This window comes from Balaenoptera ricei, chromosome 11 (assembly GCF_028023285.1).
Source record: "Balaenoptera ricei isolate mBalRic1 chromosome 11, mBalRic1.hap2, whole genome shotgun sequence".
NCBI lineage: Eukaryota > Metazoa > Chordata > Mammalia > Artiodactyla > Balaenopteridae > Balaenoptera > Balaenoptera ricei.
The window spans coordinates 58,752,345-58,778,570 of NC_082649.1; the positions used below are offsets into that span (position 1 = coordinate 58,752,345).

The 26,226-nt window shown below is 39.9% G+C and overlaps 1 protein-coding gene across 9 annotated transcripts; it reads right to left on the reverse strand.

Annotated features, from left to right (window-relative positions):
- Window positions 1-435: 435 nt before the first annotated feature.
- On the reverse strand, window positions 436-22,313 carry ZNF197 (zinc finger protein 197). Of its 9 annotated transcripts, none has more exons than XM_059939220.1 (8): window positions 22,193-22,313; window positions 20,322-20,380; window positions 20,107-20,216; window positions 16,094-16,572; window positions 14,729-14,891; window positions 13,645-13,736; window positions 13,218-13,344; window positions 436-6,320 (listed from the first exon to the last, which is right to left on the reverse strand). In XM_059939220.1, exons 4-8 carry the CDS (start codon window positions 16,481-16,483, stop codon window positions 4,003-4,005), a joined length of 3,090 nt encoding a protein of 1,029 aa, XP_059795203.1. In that variant the 5' UTR covers window positions 16,484-16,572; window positions 20,107-20,216; window positions 20,322-20,380; window positions 22,193-22,313; the 3' UTR covers window positions 436-4,002. The 9 variants fall into 9 exon arrangements, with proteins under 9 accessions (XP_059795203.1, XP_059795205.1, XP_059795201.1 ...); XM_059939222.1 differs by having other exon boundaries at window positions 16,094-16,563; window positions 20,107-20,188; window positions 20,266-20,380; XM_059939218.1 differs by having other exon boundaries at window positions 20,107-20,188; window positions 20,266-20,380.
- Window positions 22,314-26,226: the final 3,913 nt, after the last annotated feature.

The following is a 26,226-nucleotide window of genomic DNA, read 5'->3' on the forward strand; positions in this document are numbered from 1 at the left end:
GCCACTTAACCGAGGCGCGCACCCGACAGCCTGAAGCTACAAAGCATCCTTCTGTGGAAGGCCCTGATAATTTTGCCCTAAATGTTCTGGAAATATCAAACAGTACAGAGAATGGTACAACGAATGCCTGTATCCTTCTTCTGTACTCAACAATTAACACTTTGCTATGTTTGCCTTACCTCTCTATATAATGAAGACATTTTTTTAAGTTGTAATCATCAAAACACTTCATTCCAAATACTTCAATAGGCATCCTTCAGTAATAAGAATAATCTCCAAACTAACAATACCATCATTACAAGTAGGAAAATTAACAATAATTCCATGAAACCATCTAATAACCGGTCATTTTCAAATTTCCAACTGTCCTAAAATATATATTTCATAATTTTGTTTTTCCAAATCAGTTTCACACACTGCATTTGGTACGGCTCTTTAGTTTTGCTTTTTATTTTGAATTTACAGATTCACAGAAAGTTGCAAAGATAATACCCTTCAACTAGTTTCCCCCAAAGGGTATATCTTACATAGTTTAATATTAAAAAATCAGGAAATTGATATTGGTACAATGTGTGTGTACACTTTGTCATTTTATCACGTGTAGATTTGTGTAACCACCATCACAATCAAGATACACAACTGTTCCAACACCACCAAGGCCTCCCTAAGTGCTACCCCTCCCTCTTCCCCGGCTCCCTCCCACTATCCACAATCTCTGGCAACCACTAATCTGTATACTTTCATGTGTATACTTTTGTCATTTTAGAGTATTATATAAATGTGACCATACATTTGATTGGATTTTTTTCACTCAGCATAATTCTCTTGGAATACACTTGAGTCACTGCAGGTATCAATAGGTCATTCCATTTTATTGCAGAGTAGTATTACATGGTATAGATATACTGCAGTTTGTTTTAACCACCTGTTGAAGGATATTTGGGTTACAGATTTTGACTATTACAAATAAAACTGCTTTTAACAGTCACGTACAGGTTTTTTTGTGAACACGAGTTTTCACTTCTCTGGGATAAATGCTCAGGAGTGCAGATACTGGGTATATGGCAAGTGCATGTTTGGTTTTATACGAAACTGCCAAATTATTCCCCAGAGTGGCTGTAATTTTTCTCATTCCTGGCAATGTAAAAGATTCAGTTCCTTTGCATCCTTGCCAGCATTTGGTGTTAAAACTTTTTTTAAAAAGCTACTCTGATAGCTGTGCAGATTTTTAACTTGCATTTCCCTAATGGCTAATGATGTTGAACGTCTTTTCATTTGCCATAAGTATCTGTTCATGTCTTTTGCCCGTTTTCTAATTGGATCTATTTATTACTGCTGAGTTTTGAGAATTCTTTAGTCTAGATACAAATCCTGTGTTGGATATATGATTTGCAAATATTTTCTCCCAGTCTGTAATGCTTTTTCATCCTCTTTAAAGAGTCTTTTGGAGAGAAAATTATTTTAATTTTGACGAGGTTCAATTTATCATTTTTTTCCTTTTATGGAGCATGCTTTTGATATGTCTAAGAATTCTTTGCTTAGTCTTAGTTCCTGCTGTGATTTTTATTTTTTGCCTATGGCTATCCAATTGCTGCAGCAGCATTTGTTGAAAGGCTATCTCTCCTCTACTGAATTGCTTTTGCACCTGTCAAAAATCTATTGGGCATCTGTGAGTCTATTCCTGGCTCAGTATCTTATGGCTCTTTAGTATCTTTTAAAAACAACCCTCCCCTCCACTTTTTATACCTTTCATTATGGAAAATTTCATACATATACAAAAGCAGTACAATGAATTCTCAATATTCACCCAGCATCAACAATTATCACCCCTCCCTTTTTCATTGTATCTTTTTGAAGAATCCAGTTTTTTTTTTTTTTTTTTCTTTTTTGGCCGTGCCGCTTGGCTTGTGGGTCTTAGTTCCCCGACAGAGATCAAACCTGCGCCCTCAGCAATGAAAGCACAGAGTCCTAACCACTGGACCGCCAGGGGATTCTCCCAGTAGTTTTCTTACACAATATCCCACGTTTTAAACTTGTTTCTCATGGTGTCTTTTATCTTGTTCCTCTGCCTCCTGTGTTTCCTGTAAACTGGCAATCAGGTCTAAGAAGCTTGATAAATTCAGGTTATACTTTTGGCTTTATTGCATTACATGCGGAGAGGCACATTATGTGAGTTGTCTCAGTCTTAGCAATGTTACATTTTGTTAAACTGATTAAGAGGTAAATGCCAGCTCTCTTCATTGTTAAAGTACATCTTTCCCTGTGTAATTATTACATAATCCGGGGTGATTCTTCTGTATGGACATAAAGCATCTTCATATTCATTACCTCATAACAACTTGGTGAGGTAGATAGTCTTCCTTCTGTTCAACAGATAAGGAAATCAAGGCTCCAAGAAATGAAGGCATTTGTCCAAGGAAGAGTGGCAGAATCTGACTCATAGGGTCTTCAGACTTTTAACCTGGACCCCTTCCAGTTTTCACTCTTGGTCCTTTCAGTCTAATGAGGAACCAGCCCTCAAGGGACTTTGGGGTTGAATTAATAACACTTATTATAATCAACACACCACTTCAATGCTGCTAGTATTAGAAAACACAATCCTAATATTAAGGTATTTATACTCCAGTGACAGAACTGGAGTTCTGAGAATTACAACATAAAATTATCAAATAAAGAATACAGGAAGAAATAAATTTACAAATGTACAAAAGGGTACAGACTGAATGAATGATTGGTTCACTGGGAGTAAATGGGCCTGACCACTCAGAGGTGGATTCTGAATTGGTTTAATCAGAGCTTTGAAGAGCTTGGCTCTGTGTAAAACAACTTATGTAGTAAGTTGAGTGCTGGGACAGAATGTTGTTTCTTAAGTAACAAGCTATTTGTATGTCAGTAATGATGAAATGCTGATTAGAATTCAGAATGACAGTAGCAGGGATAATCGGCTCAAGGGTTGGGGTTAAGGATTTTTTCCTGTCGACAAGTAAAGCAACATAGGACTGTCCTTCCATTTTGACACTACGTCCGCTAGTTTTAAAATCCAAAGATTGAAAAATAGTTTTTCTTGGCATCATACTAATAGCTGGACATACTATTTAATAAGCCAATATTTTTTCCATAAAAACAAACTAATATATTATCTCCCTTAGACATCTAAAAAGCTGTTTTAAAAAGGTCTTTTTAAAGTACAAAATTCCAAAGTTAGCTATCCACCATACTTCCTCTTACTATAAAAATGAATCTTTGGAGGTGCATGAAGTCCTAATATTAACTTAATGAACAAACATTACATTATGCCATGTTCTAGATTTTGACCATTACCTCTTTTATCCAACTTTATTGACAACTAAATTGTTTCATAAAGTACTTTCACGTGATCCTTTTACTGAATGCTCACAACAACGCTATGAAGCAGGCATTATACCAATATCTGACTGACAGAGAAACTGAGACTTAGAGGCTGACTTAATAACATCACAGAGCTAGTAAGAGAAAGAGCCAGGACCCAAACCTAGGTTTTCTGATTCCAAATCCAGTGTACTTAAGTTGTCCTCAAACAGCAGACTCTTGCCCACCCAACTCCATGTTTGATATGTCTTAATCATACTGTCTGTAGAAACTTTCTCTAGCAGTAATACTATCTTTAAAATGTACAATGTGTATATACCTTTTCAAAAATGTACACTTTTTAATACCAAGATATTTTTGCTGTCATTTACAATGACACCATTACATCTTATAAAACATAACCCAATTTCTTCAGAATCTCTGATCACTCCAAGGTCCTTTTCTAGGTTCATAACAAATGGTTTGGGACAGAGTATTTAACTAGAATTTGGCTTATGTTTTTGTAGTCTTGAAAGTCTAGATTAACTTTCTTCCTCATGCAACATACTTGTCTAAGGGTGATCATGATTTTTTTTCCTTATAAAAACCACATGCTGCCATTTATCCAACAGTTACTTAAGTAGGCAGGGATTCTATTCCATTTGACACACGATACTAGATTTTCTGAATCTCTGTCTTGGACTCATTGGCATTTTGGAGCCAAGAGAATTCCTCTACAGAATGGATTTTTTGTTGAAGATGAAGGTCTGAAGTCTGAGAGAATTCTTTTTCAGACTCATCACATTCACAGTTGTTTTCATCTGTATGAATTTTCTGATGTACAGTAAGGTTTTTTCTTTGCCTAAAAACTTTACTACAATCATTACACCCATATGGTTTCTCCCCTGTGTGGATTCTCTGATGGCCAACTAAATTCCTCTTAGAAGTAAAAGATTTTCTACACTTTTCACACTCATATGGTTTTTCCCCAGTGTGCATTCTCTGATGTACAACAAGGTTTTTATTCTGACTGAAGTCTTTTCCACACTCATTACATTTATAAGGTTTCTCTCCAGTATGGATTCTTTGATGTACCATAAGATTTCTACTAGAGGTAAGGACTTTCCTACATATATGACATTCATAGGTTTTTTCCCCACTGTGAATTCTTTGATGTTCAATAAGATTTCTGTTGTAAGTAAAGCCCTTCCCACACTCATTACATGCATAGGGCTTCTCACCAGTGTGGATTCTCTGATGGGCTATAAGGTTCGAGCGGTAACTGAAGACTTTCCCACAGTCATTACATTTATAAGACTTTTCCCTTGTGTGAATCCTCTGATGGCCAATGAGGCTTTTCTTCAGAATGAAGCATTTGCCACACTCATTACACTCATAGGGTTTCTCACCACTGTGGATTCTCTTATGTTCAATGAGGTTTCTGTTAGAGCTGAAAGCTCTACCACATTCACTGCATTCAAAGGGCTTTTCCCCGGTGTGGATTCTCCGATGTACGAGCAGGCTTGAATTGTAACTGAAAGCCTTCCCACAATCCTCACATTTGTAGGCTTTCTCCTGTGTATGGAGCTTCTGATGGACCATGAAACTCTTGCTCATAATGAAGGTTTTTCCACACTCTCGACATTCATAGGGCTTTTCCCCATTGTGGAGTCTCTCGTGGTCAATGAGGTTTCTGTTAGAACCAAAGACCTTGCCACAGTCTTTACATTCATAGAGATTCTCTCCTGTGTGGAACCTTTGATGTAAAATGAGGCTCTTTTTCAGAATGAAAACTTTCCCACATTCATTACATTCGTAGGGCTTCTCCCCATTGTGGAGTCTCTGATGGTCAAAAAGGTAAGCACTCTGAGTAAAGGCTTTCCCACATTCAGTACATTTATAAGGCTTCTCTCTGCTATGCATCCTCTTATGGTCAATGAGGCTTGACTTAGAAGTGAAAATCTTCCCACATTTTTTACAACCAAAGGTCTTCTTTTCTGTGTGAACTCTCTGGTGTAAGAGGAGGCTTTTGCTTCGAATGAAAACTTTTCCACATTCTTTACATTTATATGGGTTCTCTGTGCTGTGGAGCCGCTGATGGTCAACAAGGTAAGTGGTCTGGGCAAAGGTTTTTCCACATTCGTCACATTTATAGGGTTTTTCCCCGGAGTGGATTCTCTGGTGCAGAATGAGGCTCTTCTTCAGAATGAAAGCTTTCTGACACTTGTTACATTTATAAGGTTCTTCTCCTTTGTGGAGCCTCTGGTGATCAATGAGGTAAGCATTCTGAGAGAAAACTTTGCCACACTCATTACATTTATAAGGTCTCTCCCCAGAATGGCGCCTTAGATGTATAATAAGGCCTGAGTGCCTATAGAAGCCCTTTCCACACTCCTTACATTTATAAGGTTTCTCCCCAGTGTGGATTCTCTGATGGTTTAGAAGGTAAGCACTTTGAGAGAAGGCTTTCCCACATTCATTACATTTATAAGGTTTCTCCCCAGAATGGTTCCGTAAATGCATTAGAAGGCTTGAGCGCTGAATAAAGCCTTTTCCACACTCCTTACATTTATGAGGTTTCTCCCCAGTGTGGATCCTCCGATGGTTTATAAGATGAGAGATTTTATTGAAATGTTTACAACATATATCACATTTATAAAGCTTCTTTCCTTCAGTGCCTATTAAACTTTCAGAAAAAGCTGAATCTGAAGTCAAGCTTTCTCCAAATTCCTTCCACTTTTGGCCTCGTTTTTCTGGTGGAGTCCTTTTCTTCTTGTCTCGTTCACACAGGGAAACTTTCTTCAGTGTATCTCTTTCCCTTGTTTCATTTCCCCACTGACATGCTAAAACTTGCCATTCATACTCTTCCTCAAAGTCAAGAACCTGGGGAACACTTCCTTGAAGTCTTTTTGATGTTCCTTTCTGAGAATCTGCTCTTTGAGATAGGCTTGACTTTGACGTCACCTCCTCATTCTCAGTCATGGTTTCCCACTCTGGTAAAAGGAATTAAAAATGCAAATATTATCATATCCCTGTGTTAGTGAAAACAAGATCTTCAAATGACTTTAAAACAAGCTAGAAGGAAACTTTTATATGCATACAAAAAGGAGAAGATTTTTATTAAATGAGAGTACAAAGCAGAATGCTACACTGACAGAATGTTGTAAATGGATTAACATAAAATTCATTCTGGGATACTTCTAAGCTCTTTGCCTTCAGGGAGCAGATAGAAACATAGAAAGGATTCTGAAAAAACAAGTGCAAGGAAGAACCAGAGAAAGAACATGGGATCTTTCGTAGGTGGTTCACACCTGAGGCTCAAGAAGTTGGATGGGACAAAAAGAACCATTTGGCTTATAAAGAGCTGTCTTTTTATTTTCTTCTTGCTAGGAAGATGGGAACTCTAAAATAAAGAAAATATACCTAAAAACTTGGAAGGCAATCTTTAATTTTTGAAGTCAAGTGTATAAACACTTTTTAATTACTTGAAAGCAATTAACCTACAGGGGAAAAAAATCCATGAAAAAGCAATTTAATGCTTAGAATTCTCCTTCCAAAATTGAGAAACAGAATTTTAAAATTCATTTCACAAAAATATCAGGTCTAGGTTAGACTCCCTCACTTAATTAAATATAAAAGAGAAGAAATACAGAACAAAAAGAAAAAATATAGAGACATTAAAAACCATGAAAACATCTATAAAGTAATGAGGCTAAACTAGTTAACCTCTTTTCTACTCTAACATTCTCAAATATTTTAAAATGTGAAATTATATATATTTTAAATGTTTTGAAAACTTATTTTCACCATTCAAACATGAGAAAAATTATGAACTAGTTCCCCAAATTATCTAATAAGTAAAATTATGTAAATAATAGTAACATCTTCTATTTGAGTATAAAAACACTATTCTTCTACCTAAATAGAGAGAAAAGACATGAGAAAGGAGTGTAACTATTTTACTTTATTATCAACTTCTTTAAGTTTATGAGAGTGTGAAAATGGATAACATCCAATAAATGTTAAAGTGAACTACATTCTTAGATCAGGCCCTCATATCTCATCTCAACTGTCCCTCTCTCTGGATTTTGGGCAGCACTGCCCATCACACTACACTGCTTCACTTGGCAGTAGGGATGGGCATGTGTCCTAGGCCTATCCAATACCAGTACTCCAGTTTCCTTATCCACAGTGATTGTATCAAGACTGGTTTCACAATTTAAGCAGGATGCTGGTGGAAAGGAAGGTTCTCTTTCTTTAAGGAAGAAGAAGTGTTTTAAGGAATAGAAGTGTTGCAAGTGGTTAAACTGAGATGGAAAATGGTTAAGAAATGAGCAACTTTTATATATACAGTAGCTAATTAGCTGGTTAAATGATGTGAAATTTTAGTAAAGAAATCAGACTATGTATGGGCCTATTGGGCTTTAAGGGATTTGGGAGAAAAATATCAGAATGAGAGAGGAAGCTGGTTACTTTCTGCAATCTTTGGTGAAGCCTGCAAGAAAAAGACAGGGTTCCCTACCTCCAATACTCCCCACTCCTCTAATCCATGTCCACTCCATTGCTAATTATCTTTCCAATAAGTATATTTGATCATGTCACTCACCTGCTCAAAACAAATAACCCTTCACTGCTTATAGGATAAAGCACAAATGACTAGAACAGCCCAAGGGCTGCCTTCACCCTGTATCTGCCTATTTTTCTGGCTTCACTTCTTGTTATTACCCTTTATGCCTGGAGACTCTAGGCATGGAAAACTATGTAGAGATCCCCAAACATGTCATGTTTTTGCTTGTTTCTCTATCACTGCCCTTGCCCCTTTCTCTTCCTGAATTGCTCTTCCTCACCCCAGTTTGCTACCTCAAACCTACAGCCTTAAAAACTAAGTACAAAAGTCACATCCCCCCGCCCCAGAATTACCACTGATCTTACAGAAATAAAAAAAGGATTATAAAGGAATATCATGAATGATTCTGTGCCAATAAATTGAACAACTTAAGATGAAATGGCTAAAATCGTAGAAAGACACAAACCACTAAAATTGACTCAAGACATAGAAAATCTGAATAGTTCTATAATAAGTAAAGAAATTAAATCAGTAACCAAAAAACTACCCACAAAGAAAAAAGCCCAGGCCCAGATTGTATCACTGGTGAATTCTACCAAACATTAAAAGAATGAATACCAATTCTTCACAAACTCTTCCAATAAATAGGAAAGGTGGGAACACGTCCCAACTCATTCTATGAGACCAGTATTACCTAGATACCAAAACCAGGCAAAGATATGACAAAAAAAGAGAAAACTACAAACATATCTTATGAATACAGACATAAGAATCCTCAACAAAGTATTAGCTAACTGAATCCAGCAACATATAAAAAAGAATTATACACTATGACCAAGTGGGATTTATCACAGGAAGGCAAATGCTGGTATAACATCAGATAATCAATTAATGTAATATACCATATCAACTGTATAAAGGACAAAACTCACATAATCATCTCACAGATAGAGAAAAAGTGTTTGGCAAAATCCAAAACTCCTTCATGATAAGAACACTCAACAAAGTAGGAATAGAAGGGAACTTCCTCAACCTGATACAGGACACCTACAAAAAATTTAAAGCTAACATCATACTTAATGGTGAATGATTGAATGCTTTCCCTCTAGGAGCAGGAACAAGAAAAGGATGTCTGCTCCTGCCACTTCTATGCAACAGTACTGGAGGTTCTAGCCAGGGCTATGAGGCAAAAGAAAGAAATGAAAGGCACCCAGATTGGAAAAGAAGACATAAAACTATCTCTCTTTGCAAAATTTGTATATAGAAAATCCTAAAGAATCTACCAAAAAACTATCAAAACTAAGTAAGTTCAGCAAGGCTGTAGGATAAATATCAATATACAAAAATCAGTGGTATTTCTGTACATTAGCACTGAACAATCAAAAAACAGGAAATTAAGAAATAATAGCATCCGGGAATTCCCTGGTTGTCCAGTTAGGACTTGGTGCTTTCACTGCCAGGGACCAGGTTCAATCCCAGGTTGGGGAACTAAGATCCTGTAAGCCACACGGTGCAGCCAAAAAAAAGAGACCAATATTCCAAAAGTTAAATGGGCAAAGAACAGTACTAGGTAGTTCATAACATATGAAAAGATACTCAACCTGACTAGTAATGAGGGTGCTCATGAAACCAAACTGAAACAGCAATGAGATTTCACTTTTTCACCCTCTGTAAATCCTTCCCTAAACCACCCACCCCTCCCCCCACCCTCCCAGTTCTTCCATCTAACCAAGCTCCTATGTGCTCCCACACTCATGCATACTTTTATTATATAACATTTGTCACACTGTATTGTAATTATTTATGTAAATGTCTTTTACTCCAACTTGAATGTACTTTATGGCAGGGGCTAAGCTTGATGCGGGAGATACTTAATATTTCTTGAATAATTGCCTTCAAATCCTATTCCAATCTCTTAAATGAACATATACAAGTCTTTTACATATTGAAGAAGTATGTGCAAGCTATCTGGGAGTCTGCTTTTCTACCAGCTTATCAATGCACAGAAACTGAGTGCACAAAACTGTCAAATATGACAGTGTCACAGTCTACCCCCAGGTCAAAACACCATGGGCTGTGTAGTACTTTCTCCGTCTGGGGGAATTTGGTTGTGCCCAACTTCTAAACATTATAAATCCTTTGCGGGGACTATCTTTAGACACATTACTTATTTTCCCTCTTTCTGAACCATTTCCTTAAGGTAGCCTCCTCAAATCAGAATTACTAGGTCAAAGAGCATAAACACCTTGGTATGTGCTTGCCCAAGCCCTAACAGCATTGCAGTTAGAGCATATCTTACTTATTAAAGTTGATTCAAACTTCTCTTCCCTTAAAGAGTTAGAATAAATAAGGAATTACATTTTCTTCTTATTTTTTAAATTTAACTCCTAGACCCATCTGCAATTTACTTTGGCTTACAGCGTGAGGTATGGATCCATGGTGAGTGTTTTTCATAAAATTAATCAATTAACCCATAAAGCATGTTTTAAAATTTTTCAAAGAAAAGATGGATTATTGAGTAAATAGCATTAGAACTACTGAAAGCCACTTGGGTTAAAAAAAAACAAACAAGCAAACAAACAAACTGGATTCCTATGTCATTCTGTATATCAAGATAAACTTTAGATGGACTAAAGCTTAAACGTAAAAACGAAACAATGAAAATGTCTGAAGAAAATACAGGTGATTTAAAAACTAATAATTTTATGGAGAAGGAAACCACAAAGGAAAATACTGCTGTTTGACTACATGAAAGATTTTCTAAGACTTTAAAAAAAAAAACACTGAAAGGCAAACAAATGGGAAAATGTGCAACATGTGACAAAGGGTTAGCAGTTCTAATAAATAAAAGAAATATGTAGAAAAGATATGAATAAGCAGAAAATGACCAATAAACACGATAACACTAATAATCAAAGAAATGAAAGAAAAATAAACAAAAGACAGTATTCTTCATCTAGCTAGCAAAGTTTTAAAACACTGAGCAGGGCTTCCCTGGTGGCGCAGTGGTTAAGAGTCTGCCTGCCAATACAGAGGACACGGGTTCGAGCCCTGGTCTGGGAAGATCCCACGTGCTGCAGAGCAACTGGGCCCATGCGCTACAACTGAGCCTGAGCTCTGGAGCCCGTGAGCCACAGCTACTGAAGCCCGCGTGCCTAGAGCCCATGCTCTGCAATGGGAGAGGCCACCGCAATGAGAGGCCCGCACACCTCAACGAAGAGTAGCCTCCGCTCGCCGCAACTAGAGAAAGCCCGTGTGCAGCAACAAAGACCCAACGCAGCCAAAACAAAACAAAAAAATTATTTTAAAAAACCCATAAAAACAGTGACCAAATCATAAGCACATACAGGGGAAATGGGCCCTCTTGTACTCTTTTTGTAGAAGTGTAAATTGGTACATCACTGATAGAAAGCAGTTTGGTAATACGTATCAAAATATAAAATCTACAAAATGTTTGACCACCATTCCACAGCTGAGATACTAAAAGATATATTCTCATATATGTAAAAATATATAGTATAAATTACTATGAACAATAAAAAATTTACTAAGGTTGCTGGGTACAAAATTAATATACAAAAATTAAATATTTTCATGTATGCAAACAATGATCAATTAGAAAACATCAGAAAAGATTCCTATTTCAAAAAATCAACGTAACCAGAATATGTAAGATCTACCTGAATGCAATTTTAAAACAGGCCTGAAATAGACAAAGGCAGTATGAACAAATGGAACGATATGTAATGTTCTTGAATAGAAATTCAGTATCATAAAGCTGTCAATGTAAAGCATGATACTCAGACAATGAAATACAAAGCTACTTCCTTCATGGCCTTTCCTAATCCCCAGGAACGGTACTGGTTGCTTTGTCCTCTTCATTTCCATCTCAAGAGGCTTATGTCACTCTATTACCAATTATTTTACTCTGCCTTGTTTATTCTTTTTATGTTCATCTCCCAAATCACACTACTTAAGGGCAGAATCACGTCATTTCCATAGTTGCCATTACATGGTAGGTGTTTAATGTTTGTTGGAAACATAAATGGATAACAGTTTTAAAAAAAATACTCTTGTTATTAATCAAAGAAATCCACTTGAGAATAAATAGATATTATAACTTAAAAAATTATACTGGGCTTCCCTGGTGGCATAGTGGTTGAGAATCTGCCTGCTAATGCAGGGGACATGGGTTCGAGCCCTGGTCTGGGAGGATCCCACATGCCGCGGAGCAACTAGGCCCGTGAGCCACAACTACTGAGCCTGTGCGTCTGGAGCCTGTGCTCCGCAACAAGAGAGGCTGCGATAGTGAGAGGCCCGCGCACCGCGATGAAGAGTGGCCCCCGCTTGCCGCAACTAGAGAAAGCCCTCGCACAGAAACGAAGACCCAACACAGCCAAAAATAAATAAATAAATAAATAATAATTAATTAAAAAAAAAAAAAAAAAAAAAATTATATTAACAACAATTTAAAAGAATTGGACTACTCAGCAGCAATGAAGGCAGAGCCAAAGGAGTGGTTCTTATGTACAGCTGGTAAGAGCAGAGAGGACTGAGATCACTATGGAAAGCAGTTTGGCAGTATGAAGCAAGAGCCTTAAAACAATTCAAACACTTAGGCCTAGTAAATCTACTTCTAAAAAATAATGAGAAATTAAAAAAACAAAAACAAAAAACCTTAGGCATAGCGATAGATGATTATTATGGCAATTATTTAAAATAAAGAAATGGCTAACTAAATTATGACACAAATTACGCAGCCAATACAGATAATGGTTGCAAAGAATTTGTGATAATACGAATGAGGTGACTGCAAAGAAAGCAAGCTACAAAACTGTATATATTCATGAATACACACTCTCAAAACAACGTAAAAAACCTCAAACACACAAAAAAAGCCAGAAAGGTAATATATCAAAATTTTGATAGTAGCTGTTTGCAAATAGTGGGTTAAAAAAATTTTTTTCTTCTAATATTCTGTGTTTTCCAAAATAAGTATACTATACTATGTTCATAATCAGAAAAACAAACAAAAGCTGGGACTTCCCTGGTGGTCCAGTGGTTAAGAATCTGCACTTCCACTGCAGGGGGAAGAAAAAAAGAAAAAAAAGAAAAACAAACAAAAGCTGATGAAGTTGGGGGGGGAGGGAGAAGCAAGAGGGAAGAGATATGGGGATATATGTATATGTATAACTGATTCACTTTGTTATAAAGCAGAAACTAACACACCATTGTAAAGCAATTATACTCCAATAAAAACGTTAAAAAACAAAACAAAACTGATGAAGTAAAGGTAAGAATTATGGGAAGAAAGTGTCCTTACCTAAGGAAGTCACATTTCCATAATTCTCCAGCATCACATCCCAGTACAAGGCCCTCTGAATTGGGCCCAGACATGCCCATTCCTCTGAAGTGAAGCACACTGATACCTCCTCAAACATCACCAATTCCTGAAATAACAGGTATGTGTGAGATTATCCATGCCCAGGAAGCTCCCCTACTGAAAGGTCCCTTTCACTTCTGGGGAAGACATGTTGTGAGGGCATGAGGTGGGCAAGGGATATCAGGGAGACATAGGAGACCCTACATGAAGTCTGCCTTCCAATAGCATGGACCTTGATTTAGAGATGGGAGCTGACTGGACACCCAAGCACAAGGATGAGACATACTCCAGCCACAATTAGGATACTTCAGCCACAATTAGATAGTGCAGATAGGATCTTAGAAAGAAAAGAGGATGCAAATCTTACCTGGGGCTGGGCTGTCAGGAGCATGAGAGCCATTAACTGATTTCTTGGGTTCTCTTCCTGGGAAAGGGCAGAAGCTTCAGGGGCAGGAGAATCTGAAGGAGAAAAAGCTGCATATGAGATAACTGTTGTTCCTGCCCACTACTCCAAGTCCAATATCTTTATCTTCTATAAACAAGGAATTCAAAAAGACACAGAGCTCCCAGAACTAGGCAATGATGGCTATAAAATGACCTACAAATCTTTTCTGACCCCCACGTGCACGGCTGGAATAGCACAAAGAATAGCAATAAGAATGGATAAAGGGGGACTTCCCTGGTGGCGCAGTGGATAAGACTCCGTGCTCCCAATGCAGGGGGCCCAGGTTCGATCCCTGGTCAGGGAACTAGATCCCACATGCGTGCCGCAACTAAGAGTTCACATGCCACAACTAAGGAGCTGGAGAGTCTCAACTAAGGAGCCCCACGAGCCACAAATAAGGAACCTGCGAGCCGCAGCTAAGACCCAGAGCAACCAAATTAAAAAAAATCTTTTTAATTAAAAAAAAAAAAAAGGGCTTCCCTGGTGGTGCAGTGGTTAAGAATCCACCTGCCAATGCAGGGGACGTGGGTTCAAGCCCTGGTCCCAGAAGATCCCACATGCCACAGAGCAACTAAGCTCATGTGCCACAACTACTGAGCCTGTGCTCTAGAGTCTGTGAGCCACAACTACTGAGCCCACGTGCTGCTACTACTGAAGCCCATGGGCCTAGAGCCTGTGCTCCGCAACAAGAGAAGCCACCACAATGAGAAGGCCACGCACTGCAACGAAGAGTAGCCCCTGCTCGCCGCAACTAGAGAAGGCCCAAGCACAGCAACAAAGACCCAACGCAGCCAAAAATAAGTAAATAAAATAAATAAATTAAAAAAAAAAAAAGAATGGATAAAGGGTCAGAGGGACCCAGGAAAGGACAAGAGGGAGAACAGGAAAGAGCTTGGTACCATAAGGGGTTCATATAAGGGCAGGAGAGGAAGCAACTATCTGGGAGTAGGGAGATGAGCCATAGTAAGAGTCCTGAAAAAGTCCAAAGCCACAGCCAGCAAGTTACCATGTTGAGGATCTTGGAGCAAGTTGAACACCACTGGGTCAGTAAGAGGACTTGAGCGAACTTCAGCTGATATGTGGCTGCCAGTGGGTGCATGAGGAAGTGCTATTCCTGGAGTGCTGAGACCCTCCTGGAGAGTGTCCTGATCCTGGACAAGGACTGGAACCTGGGAACAAGCAGAACAAAATAAGCTGACTCTTCTTGTACCTCCAGAAAATGGACTCACCTAACATGGACCTCTTTCTGCCCGTAATCTAGAACTGTGAGATGAGAGTGACCCACCTCAAGTATGGAGCATCAAACCAGCAGTAAAGCTTTGCCTTGAGAACAATGGAGCTGCCCTCTAGCCCCACTCATGGTACTGGTGACCTCTCCCAGAGGAGACTGAACACAACGGTGGAAACAGAAGCCAGACCTGGGTGTGGGTTAAGGAGGGAATGGGAAGTAACAAGCAATTAAGAGCTTCAGACCTGGTTTTAGATTACACCTGGGTTCAATACACTCTTCTACTTATTTACCCCTTTACTTATCCCTTCCTGCTCCAACAGAAGGAACACTAGAAGTCTAGACATTTGCTTTTGTTGCTAACTAGATGTCTCACCTAAGACAATGTAGTGAACCTTTTCCTGCCTCCATTTTCTTATCTCTCAAATGAGAAAGATGGATTAGTGATTAGCACTGAAATATATAGCTCTAAACTCTTCATTTTTATGATTTAAACAAATAAGCCCATCCTTGGTACCGCTCCCAAGTTATATTCCAGACTTCTTATATAGAAATGTTTCTAGTGGGCTCCAGATTGACAGAAAGAGATCTGACACATACTAGAAACTATATTAAGATCCCAATTTAATAGCCAAGGATATAAAATCTTATCAGAGACAAATATCTCAACCCAATCCCTTGGCTCACAGAATCCCCAGTAGGGGAACACATGGGGAGGTCTTGCCAGATCTATAAAACTTCATTCATGCTTTCCCACTGCCTTTTATACTTCAGACTTACAACATCACTCCAAACATACTTATACAAACAATACATATGTTTCTGTTTAGAGGAACACTTACAAACATTATGTTCTTCAGATTCTTGAACCAAACTCAGCATTAGCAAGCATCACCCAAGGAGGCAAAGCAGAGTCAATGCCTTGTGTTGATTCTGAATTGGCCCAAAGACCCCAATTATAAATCCATTTCTCTCAAAAGACATCCTGTGGTCTGAACAGCTCATGAACCTGTTTTAATTAGCATTAGGGTTGCTGCTGTGTTATTAATTATTAATGAAAATCACAGCATCATCCTCTATCCCCTCTGTCCTGGGCCTACTCCCTCCTTCCATCTCAAACTCTTCCCCCTTCCCCTTTCTCACTTTTAGTGCTGGTCCATCGAGGTCTTTCTGCAGCTCCTCTACCAGGGCCACTGCCTCCTCACCACTCCCGGGGCGATGGATCTGCACCCAGGTCCGTATCTCTCCGGGCAGGATGCTCAGGAACTGCTCCAACACCAGCAGCTCAAGGATCTGTGCCTTGGTGCGTGCTTCTGGCCTCAGCCACCGGCGACAGAGCTCCCGGAGCCGGCTCAGTGCCTCCTGGGGTCCAGATGTCTCATGGTAACGTAACTGTCTAAAGTGCAGGTGGGAGGTCTCCCAAACAGAGGAGCTGCTCCCTTGGAAGCTGGTTCCCCACTTCCAGGTATCATCCTTCCCTTTAACAAGGCCCTCTTGTCTCAGAGCACTGTGGGCCCAATTTTCTCTTGTCATTGTTGTTATTTAAGAAAGGCTCCTCTCTAGGGCCCCTCAATCCTTGCTTGCCTTCTTCCTTAGAGCTTGGAGAACATCATCTATAAGACCTCAAGAAATCATTGTTAAAGTTAACCCAGAGAAACAATCAGGTTTTCCAGACCCCAGTTAGCTCTCACTAATGAAGAAACCTCCCTGAATGCAAAGTTATAGATTCTGGGCCATGCCTCCTCTAACAGAAGCCCAGGCCCAAGGCTCTAGGGACACTAATATGCATGTTACCCACACCATTGCTGATATCAAAAGCATGAAATTCCTTTCGTCTTTTTTTTTGCCACGTGGCATGTGGGATCTTAGTTCCCCGACCAGGGATCCAAGCCGCGCTCCCTGCATTAGAAGCACGGAGTCTTAACCACTGGACAGCCAGGGAAGTCCCTCCTTTGGTCTTTATTCACAGTTTCTCCTCCACCTAATTACAATAAATCCTTTATCTACCATTCTAACAATGGGCATCCTGGCTACTCCTGTGTGACCTTGAACAAGTTACCTCACTTCTAAGTCTCAGTTTGTTAACGTGTAAAATAGGAGTAACAACAATTCCTATCTTATGGGCTTGTAAGAATTTGATGTGAAATACATTTCAGGCTTTTGAATAGTGCCTGGTATACGGATTCAAATGTTAAACATTATCTTTCTGCAACTAGCACCCTTTCCTATGTTCTTAGGCTTCTGCTTTCTAGAAATAGTGTGTTTTTTAGAAATAATATGTATCTTTCTTATTACAAAATGGAAAATCTGTAAAACCAGAAAACACATACAAAACCAAAGAACAATCACTGCTATTGTTCTGGACTACATTCTTCCAGTCCTTTCTCCATGCGCCAATTTGGATCACAAAACTGGATCCAACTGTACTGCTCCATAATTTCACACACGTTGTGTTGTGAACACAATATCAAATATTATTCATCATTATTTTCAAGAGTACATCAGCCCATGGGACTTTCCTGGTGGTGCAGCGGTTAAGAATCCACCTGCCAATGCATGGGACATGGGTTTGAGCCCTAGTCCGGGAAGATCCCACATGCCGCGGAGCAGCTAAGCCCATGTGCCACAACTACTGAGCCCACGAGCCACAACTACTGAGCCTGCGTGCCACAACCACTGAAGACCGTGTGCCTAGAGCCCGTGCTCCACAACAAAGGGAGGCCACCGCAGTGAGAGGTCTGCACACTGCGGGGAGTAGTGGCCCCCACTCGCTGCAGCTAGAGAAAGCCCGCGTGCAGCAACAAGGACCCAATGCAGCCAAAAATAAATAAATAAATAAATTTATTTTTTAAAAAAAGAGTATATTAGCCCATTCATACTGAAGTAGTCCCCTGTTGTTAGACGTTTAGATTATTTATAATTTTCTCCTATTACAAATTCAGCTGCAATGACCATCTTTGCTAATGAACTTTTGGTTACATTTCTGCTTATTTCTTCAGGAAAAATTCCCAGAAGAGAAATTGTTTGGCTGAAAGGTACAAATAATTTAAACTTTTAAGGTTGTAATAGTTACATTACTATCAGTAACATATGAGTGCCTCATTAATTTTATTTAACACATGAACCCTTAAAATTCATGCTTATAATGGAGCAGATGAGACCAAAATATAAACATAATTTCAATATAATGTGTGAGTACAATTAATAGGAGGACATACAAGCACAGTAAGAATTCATGAAGGTAATTTTGGGTTGGGCTGTAAAGAAAAAAAGACCACTGGAGTATTGGGAAAGCCATTCCAGAAATAAAGAAACTGTAATTTCAAAAACAAGGGAGAGACAGCACATATAGCTCTGTTAAAAAGGTTCTTTGCAAATCAGAGAAGGAAGTAACCTTTGAGGTAATTTTGTAGAATTAGAGTGAAGAGGTAAACAGAAGCAAATTCTAAAGGCTACTGAGAGGCAGCCAGAGGCATCCCAAGTAGCCAGAGTGGCAATGCCAAGCTCCTTCCACAGGAATTACACTCAGCATCTCAGCATCAAGCCACTGTAGATTTAACCTGTGTCTGTGAGCATCTGTGCTTTATCTAGTTTTACTTTGTGCATCTGTTAGCAAGACGTGTCCTAAGGGAACTGCTTCTTTGCTTTACATCATTTCAGCTTATAAAAGGTTTCATAAGAATACTCTACTTTCAGGGACTTCCCTGGTGGTGCAGTGGATGACTCCATGCTCCCAATGCAGGGCGCACAGGTTTGATCCCTGGTCAGGGAACTAGACCCCACATGCATGCCGCAACTAAGAGTTTGCATGCCACAACTAAGGAACCTGCTTGCCGCAACTAAGGAGCCCACAGGCCGCAACTAAGGAGCCAGCATGCCGCAACTAAGACCTGGCACAACCTAAATTTAAAAACAAAACAAAACAAGAACAACCCTACTTTCAGACATTAGGGGAAACCTGTAGTCTAAACAAATAAAGTTCTAAATTAAGTAGTAGTAGGGAGAGAAAAATTGAGAAAAACTGAGCAGTTCTTTGGTAACTGATCTGGGGGTGATGGAAAGGAATTTAAAAAAAGGATTTCTATCCCATGTTCACAGATAGGAAGACTCAATATTGTCAACGTTTCAGTTCTTCTCAACTTTATCTACAGATTCAATGCAACTCCAATCAAAATCTCAGCAAGCTATTCTGTGGATATTGACAAACTGATTCTAAAGTTCACATGGAGAGGCAAAAGACCCAGAATAACTAACACAATATTGAAGAAAAAGAACAAAGTTGAGGGACTGACACTACCCACATCAAAACTTTCTAAAAAGCTACTGTGATGAAGACAGCATGGTACTGGCAAAATTGTAGACAAATCAATGGGACAGAATAGAGAGTCCAGAAATAGACCCACATGAATAGTCAACTGATCTCTGAGAGAGAGTCAAGGTAACACAATGGAGCAAAGATAATCTTTTCGGCAAATGGTGCCAGTACAACTGGACATTCACATGCAAAAAATCAATCTAGACACAGACTTTACATCTTTCACAAAAATTAACTCAAAATGGATCACAGACCTAAATGTAATATGCAAAACTATAAAATTCCTGGAAGATAACCTAGGAGAAAACCTAGATGATCTTGGGTATGGTGATGGATTTTTAGATACACACAAAAGGCACGATCCTTGAATGAAATAATTAATAAGCTAGACTTCATCAAAATTAAAAAATTCTGCTCTGCAAAAGGCAATGTCAAAGATGAGAAGACAACCCAAAGACTGAGAGAAAATACTTGCAAAAGACACACACTATCATCCTTCCTTTGTATATTTTATACAAAGAACTCTTAAAACTTAACAATAAGAAAACAAACAACTCAATTAAAATATGGCCCAAGGGGGAATTCCCTGGCGATCAAGTGGTTAGGACTCAGAGCTTGCACTGCCAGGGGCCTGGGTTCAATCCCTGGTCAGGAAACTAAGATATCACAAGCTGTGTGACGAGGCAAAAAAAAAAAAAAAGTTAAGATAAAATGACTCAAAGACCTAAACAAATACTTCACCAAAGAAGATATACATATTTCAAATAACTGCACGAAAATATGCTCCACATCGTATGTCATCAGGGAAATGAAAATTAAAACAGTGAGATACCTTACGTACCTATTAGAATGGCCAAAATCCAGAACACTGGCAACACCAAATGCTGGTGAAGATGTGGAGCAACAGGAACTCTCATTCATTGCTGGTGGGAATGCAAAATGGTACAGCCACTATGGAAGACAGTTTGGCAGTATCTTACAAAACTAAACATAATCTTACCATAAATTCTAGCAATTGTGCTCCTTGGTATTTATCCAAAGAAACTGAAGACGTACATCCACACGAAAACCTGCACATGGATGTTTACAGCAGCTTTATTCGTAATTGTCAACACCTAGAATCAATCAAGATGTCCTTCAATAGGTGAATGAATAAACTGTGGTACATCCAGACAATGGAATATTACTCAGTGCTAAAAAGAAACAAGCTATTAAGACATGAAAAGATACAAAGGAAGCTTAAATATGGACTACCCAGTGAAAGAAGCTAATCTGAAAATCTAATATACTGTACAATTCCAACTATATGACATTCTGGAAAAGGCAAAACTATGGAGACAGTAAAATGATCAGTGGTTGCCAAGGATTGGAGAAGAAAGGAACAAGCAGGCAGAACACAGAGGATTTTTAGGGCAGTGAAACCATGCTGTATACTAAAATGGTGGATACATTATACAAATCATTATAAATCTGTCCAAACCCATAAAATATACAAACACAGAGAGTGAACCTTTATGTAACCTATGGACTTTGGGTGATTAAAATGTGTCTGATACAGGTTCACCAATTGCAACAAAATGTACCACTCTGGTGGGGGATTTATTTTTTTGGATTGAAGTACAGTTATTACAAAGTGTTGTATTAATTTGTGCTGTACAGCAAAGTGATTCAGTTATACATAAATATACACTCTTTTTATATTCTTTTCCATTATGGTTTAGCACATGATATTGAATATAGTTCCCTGTGCTATACAGGAGGACCTTGCTGTTTATCCATTCTATAAATACTAGTTTGCATCTGCTAATCCCAAACTCCCACTCCATCCCTCCAGTGGTGGGGAATGTTGATATGGGTGGACGCTATGCAAGAGCGGGGGCAGGGAGTATATGGGAAATTTCTGTATTTTCTGCTTAATTTTCCTGTGAACGTAAAACTGCTCGAAAAAATTAAGTCTGTAAGTAAATAAAACCTGGGGTGGGGGAGAAGGATTTCTAAATAATTTTCTACAGTAAATTATCAGAATTCTATTTACTCTTACTTTGCAGATAGATACAAACAACAAATCCTTAAACATACATTTTGTTTGCTTCTCACAAAAGGTTTGTGAGCCACAAGTTAAAAAGAACAAAAGAAGCCTCAAAGGAACTAAGCGATTCACTCAAGGCCACTCAGTTACGGGAGCAAATTCTGAACTCAGGGATTCTAACTCCAAAAATCCAAAATAACTGCATCTAAGAAAAGACTTCTGAAACCCAAACAACTATTCTAAAGCAATGGTTTAGAATAATAATGACAACAACTCATTATAAAGCTTTAATCTGGCAAGCTGTAAAACGAAAATAACAACAACCATACGTAGTCACTCACAGGTTGGCAATGGCCTTTCTTGCAAAAGACGGCGTTTACACTGTTTACCATCTTAGTACTTAATGTGAAAATACATTCTCTGAAGCAATGGCGGTATGGGTTGTCTAAGTTTGCTTCTTAAATACCAATATATTACAAAATTAAAAGATGAGAACCGGTCCATACCTCAAGGGAAAAAGAAAAAGCCCCCAGAAGTCTGGGAGCCCCTGCTCCAGGGAAGTCTCAAGCTGTTTCTCAGCATCAGTCTCAGAGAAGATGGAAAAAGAGCAGAAAAGCCTGAGCTGGGGAACCTGACTACTGAGGGCGGTGTTCTCAAAGGGGCAGCACATTCTACTGACTCGAGGGCCGGTCCACAGACACACAGACTCAGGGGCGCTGTCTTCAATACCTTCCCCAAGACGCAGCCAAGGCGTCCACCTCAACACGGAGCGGAGGGACCGCGCTGGGGGTAAGGGCCGGAGAGGGGTCGGCGAAGGCTGCGCTGCCCTGGCGAGCTCAAGCCGCACCCCGGGCCGCCCTCCCCGCGTGCCACCCTGACCCGAGCCCACCCCGCTCACCGGGGGCTCCCGCAGCGGCTCCGGCCTTGGGGACCGCCGCCTCGGCGCCGGGATGCCAGGAGATGACACGGGAACTGGACGCCACAGCACCTGAGGCCCAGAATAATGGCTGACCCGCGGATACCTCGACTTCCGGTCGCTCACCCCCCCCTACCCCCAGTCCCGGCTCTCTAGGAAGCCACATCTCTATGGTTCCTAGCTTTTCCCGGGGAAGGCAAAGAAAAGGGGAGCTCCCGGACCCTTGGGTTTTCATTCCTCCCAACCAAAGAGTAGGCGTAGCTGTATTCCGGAACACAAGGATCAGCGGTGAATCACACGGTTCAGGCCCTCAGGACGCTTGTTGCCTCCTGAAGGAACTGAACCTTTTTGTTTTAATTTGCAGTTCAACTGAGGTTGATGGGGATTAATTCTCCATATGTCTGACTTCGTGGGTGACTTTTCCAATCTATTCTTGAACCTTAGAGCAGTTCTCACTGTAAATAACATGGCTTATAAATGACTCCCTTGTGAACTGGCTTACTGTCGAGTATCTCTTGCTCAAATGATGAGATAATGGAGCTCTGGTGTTAAATATTAATCAAGCTGAAACTGCGATAGAGAGACACTGCCTCTCCGGAATGAGGAAGTTGTTGCAGTTGTCCATTACCCTGGGTAAAGTTAGGTCTGTGTAAAGGAAACTGAACTCTTATTCTCTCTTTGATACTTAGATATTTTAAGTTTGGACTCCTGGAATCGTCAACCCCTATATGAGACAGACCAGAAAGAGGCTCCAAAAGGGTGTTGCAGGAGAGGGAAATGTCATGTCCTGGGACCCACAGGAGCCCTTAGGACGGACCACAGCCAAGTGAGGGTTCTGGATGTTGGGCAGGAAAGAATTCAAGAGCTCACCAAAGAAAAGTGAAAGCAAGTTTATTTAGAGTGATACACACTCCACAGGCCGAATATGGACCGTCTCAGAAAGTGAGAGTGGCCCCAGGGTATGGGGTTGTAGTTTTTATGGGCTAAGTAATTTAATATGCTAACGAATGGGAGGAATATTGCTGTTTCCAGAAGGAATATTGCTATTTCTGGGAAGGGTAGGGATTTCCCAGGAATTGGGCCACTGCCCACTTTTTGGCCTTTTCTGGTCTATCTGGGAACTGTCATGGCTGAGGGGGCGTGATTTTTAGTATTACAATGAAGGTATAATGAGCTAAAGGTCAATGACCAGACTTTTCTCAAAGCTACCTTGGTTACCAAGCAGGTTCTAGCCGGTCTTTATCGAATCCCAACAACTGAGCTCCATCTTCATTTATCTAGAGTTTGTGTCCTGCCCCTTTCCCTCCTGTATCAAGGGCAAGGGCCATGTCTGTCTGGATCCCTTGTATACTTAGCACGTAGCACAAAGCCATACTAGGTGCTAGATGAACGTTTGTTGAATGAGCAAGATGTTATTCTGTATATATGTTCTCTCCTGGCTTTCATTGAACACTTGCTTAAACATTTCAGCCTCTACTCTTTCATTCATTCAACAACTATTAACTGAGTACTAACCATGTGCTAGACACTATTCTAGGCACTAGGGACATAAATGAAGAGGTAAAGTCCCTAGAAGCTTACATTTCTAGTGGGGATAGACAGGAAAACAAATACAAAATATGTCAGGGAGTGATAAGCGCTAAGCAGAAAGAGGGTAAAGACCCAACAAAGGAGGCTTAGAAGCAGCAGCCAACCAAATAGAAGGAGAACCAGGAGATAGTGCTTTATAGGTCTCAAAGCATGAATGGGAGATTTTGAAATAGTAATCAACGTGGCCCCTGCTCCCCCTACACTAAATCATTTTACTTGTAACCTGAGGTCCCTTCTCCTCCCCTGCCTGTCCAAGTAGACAGAGGTTATTCACTGTGAGACTAGAAACAAAGGGTACAAAGACTATACTGTCAGGTCAATAGATACCTTTGGGAGATGGAAAGACATGCTTGCCGAACAAGTGTTTCTGCTGGGGAAGAAGAAAGGAATGAGAGGAGCCAAAATGACTAATTGGGCTGTGGATGACTGACCAGTGAGCCTACAATCATCCACACCCTACCAAGCAGTGGCCTGGAAGGATGTAACCAGAGTTGTCTGCTGGTGAGGACCACTAATTTGCCAATGGTCAGCCTAGAGCCCCAGTTTTATCATTCAGTTTGTGCCCTGAGATTCAGCCTGGTGCCCATCTGACAGTCAAGGAATTTGAAGCCTCCTCATCCTCACCCCAAGATGAAAGACTTGGTTATCTTGTGGGATGATGGTGGTAGAAAAGGGACACCCTACCTTTGAAGAAGATGGAACTATATGGAATCTGTTTAAAGTGGCCCAGAGAGCTGGGACGGTGGTGGAATACAACACATAGCCTCTGTTTTACGTATACTCACACGTTCTTAGCACATAGAATTCCCACAGGTGAAGTACACTGGATTTGGAATCAGAAAACCTAGGTTTGGGACCTGGCTCTTTCTCTTACTAGCTCTGTGATGTTATTTTTTATTTTATTTTTTATTTTTTAAAATTTTTATTTATTTATTTATTTATTTATTTATTTATTTATTTATTTATTTATTTATTTATGGCTGTGTTGGGTCTTCGTTTCTGTGCGAGGGCTTTCTCCAGTTGCGGCAAGCGGGGGCCACTCTCATCGCGGTGCGCGGGCCTCTCACTATCGCGGCCTCTCCTGTTGGGGAGCACAGGCTCCAGACGCGCAGGCTCAGTAATTGTGGCTCACGGGCCCAGCTGCTCTGCGGCATGTGGGATCTTCCCAGACCAGGGCTCGAACCCGTGTCCCCTGCATTGGCAGGCAGATTCTCAACCACTGCGCCACCAGGGAAGCCCCTACTCTGTGATGTTATTAAGTCAGCCTCTAAGTCTCAGTTTCTCTGTCGGTCAAATATTGGTATAATGCCTACTTCATAGCGTTGTTGTGAGTATTCAGTAAAAGGATCACGTGAAAGTACTTTATGAAACAATTTAGTTGTCAATAAACTTGGATAAAAGAGGTAATGGTCAAAATCTAGAACATGACATAATGTAAAGTTTGTTCATTAAGTTAATATTAGGACTTCATGCACCTCAAAAGCAAACAAGAATTAAATGAGTTAGTTAGAGCTATACAGTATATTCAGTTAATTAGGGACATAGGCAAGAATGGAACCCAGATCTTTCTGCTCTTTCTTTTGCAACAGGTTACATGCACTAAACTGTCCAGATAACATAGAAATTCACTTAACATAGAACATGCCAACTCTGAAACATTCTTCTGAATAAGCCCCTACTTTAATGCCAATAAATTGCTTGGAAACTTGAGTTCTATTCTTAATATTGCAGTTTCCAAACATCCCTTCAACCATTCCCATAGTTTTTAAGGGCCCAGACTCTGGATCCAAAATCTCTGGTTTTAAATCCAGGTTCATTTGTGAGTACAACCCCCTTTTTGTCGGAAAGAAAAGGACACTAAAAAATAAGAGGGACCTCGGACTTCCCTGGCGGTCCAGTGGTTACAACTCCGTGCTTCCAATGCAGGAGGCATGTGTTCGATCCCTGGTCGGGGAACTAAGATCCCACATGCGGTGTGGTATGGCCAAAAAATAAAAATAAATAGAAATAAGAGGGACCAGACGTACACTCAAGGCTGCCTCACCTTCTCATGGACCACTTTGTCTCTGAGAAGCAAGATCAACACATCCTCCTATCTTTGTGGTTCTCCTGTTTAATTTCATTGTCTTGACTTAACAGGAAGGAAAATTGACCCTTCATTTTGGGGAGGGAAGAATTATACCAGATCCTTTGTCATAGGTCAATCACACACCAATTTGCATTTAAAAACAAACAAACAAACAGCCCCACAACACTGGCAGAGTAGGATTTTATAGAAAGATGAGAAACACGACCTTAACATTCAGACTAGGATTTCTGTTTTAGTTGACCAGTATTCTGAGGTCTTAGCCCCATCTTAGACTATTGGTCCTCTCCCTCCAGCCTCTTCTCAAATACCTATCTATGATGTTGATTGATGCTCTTAC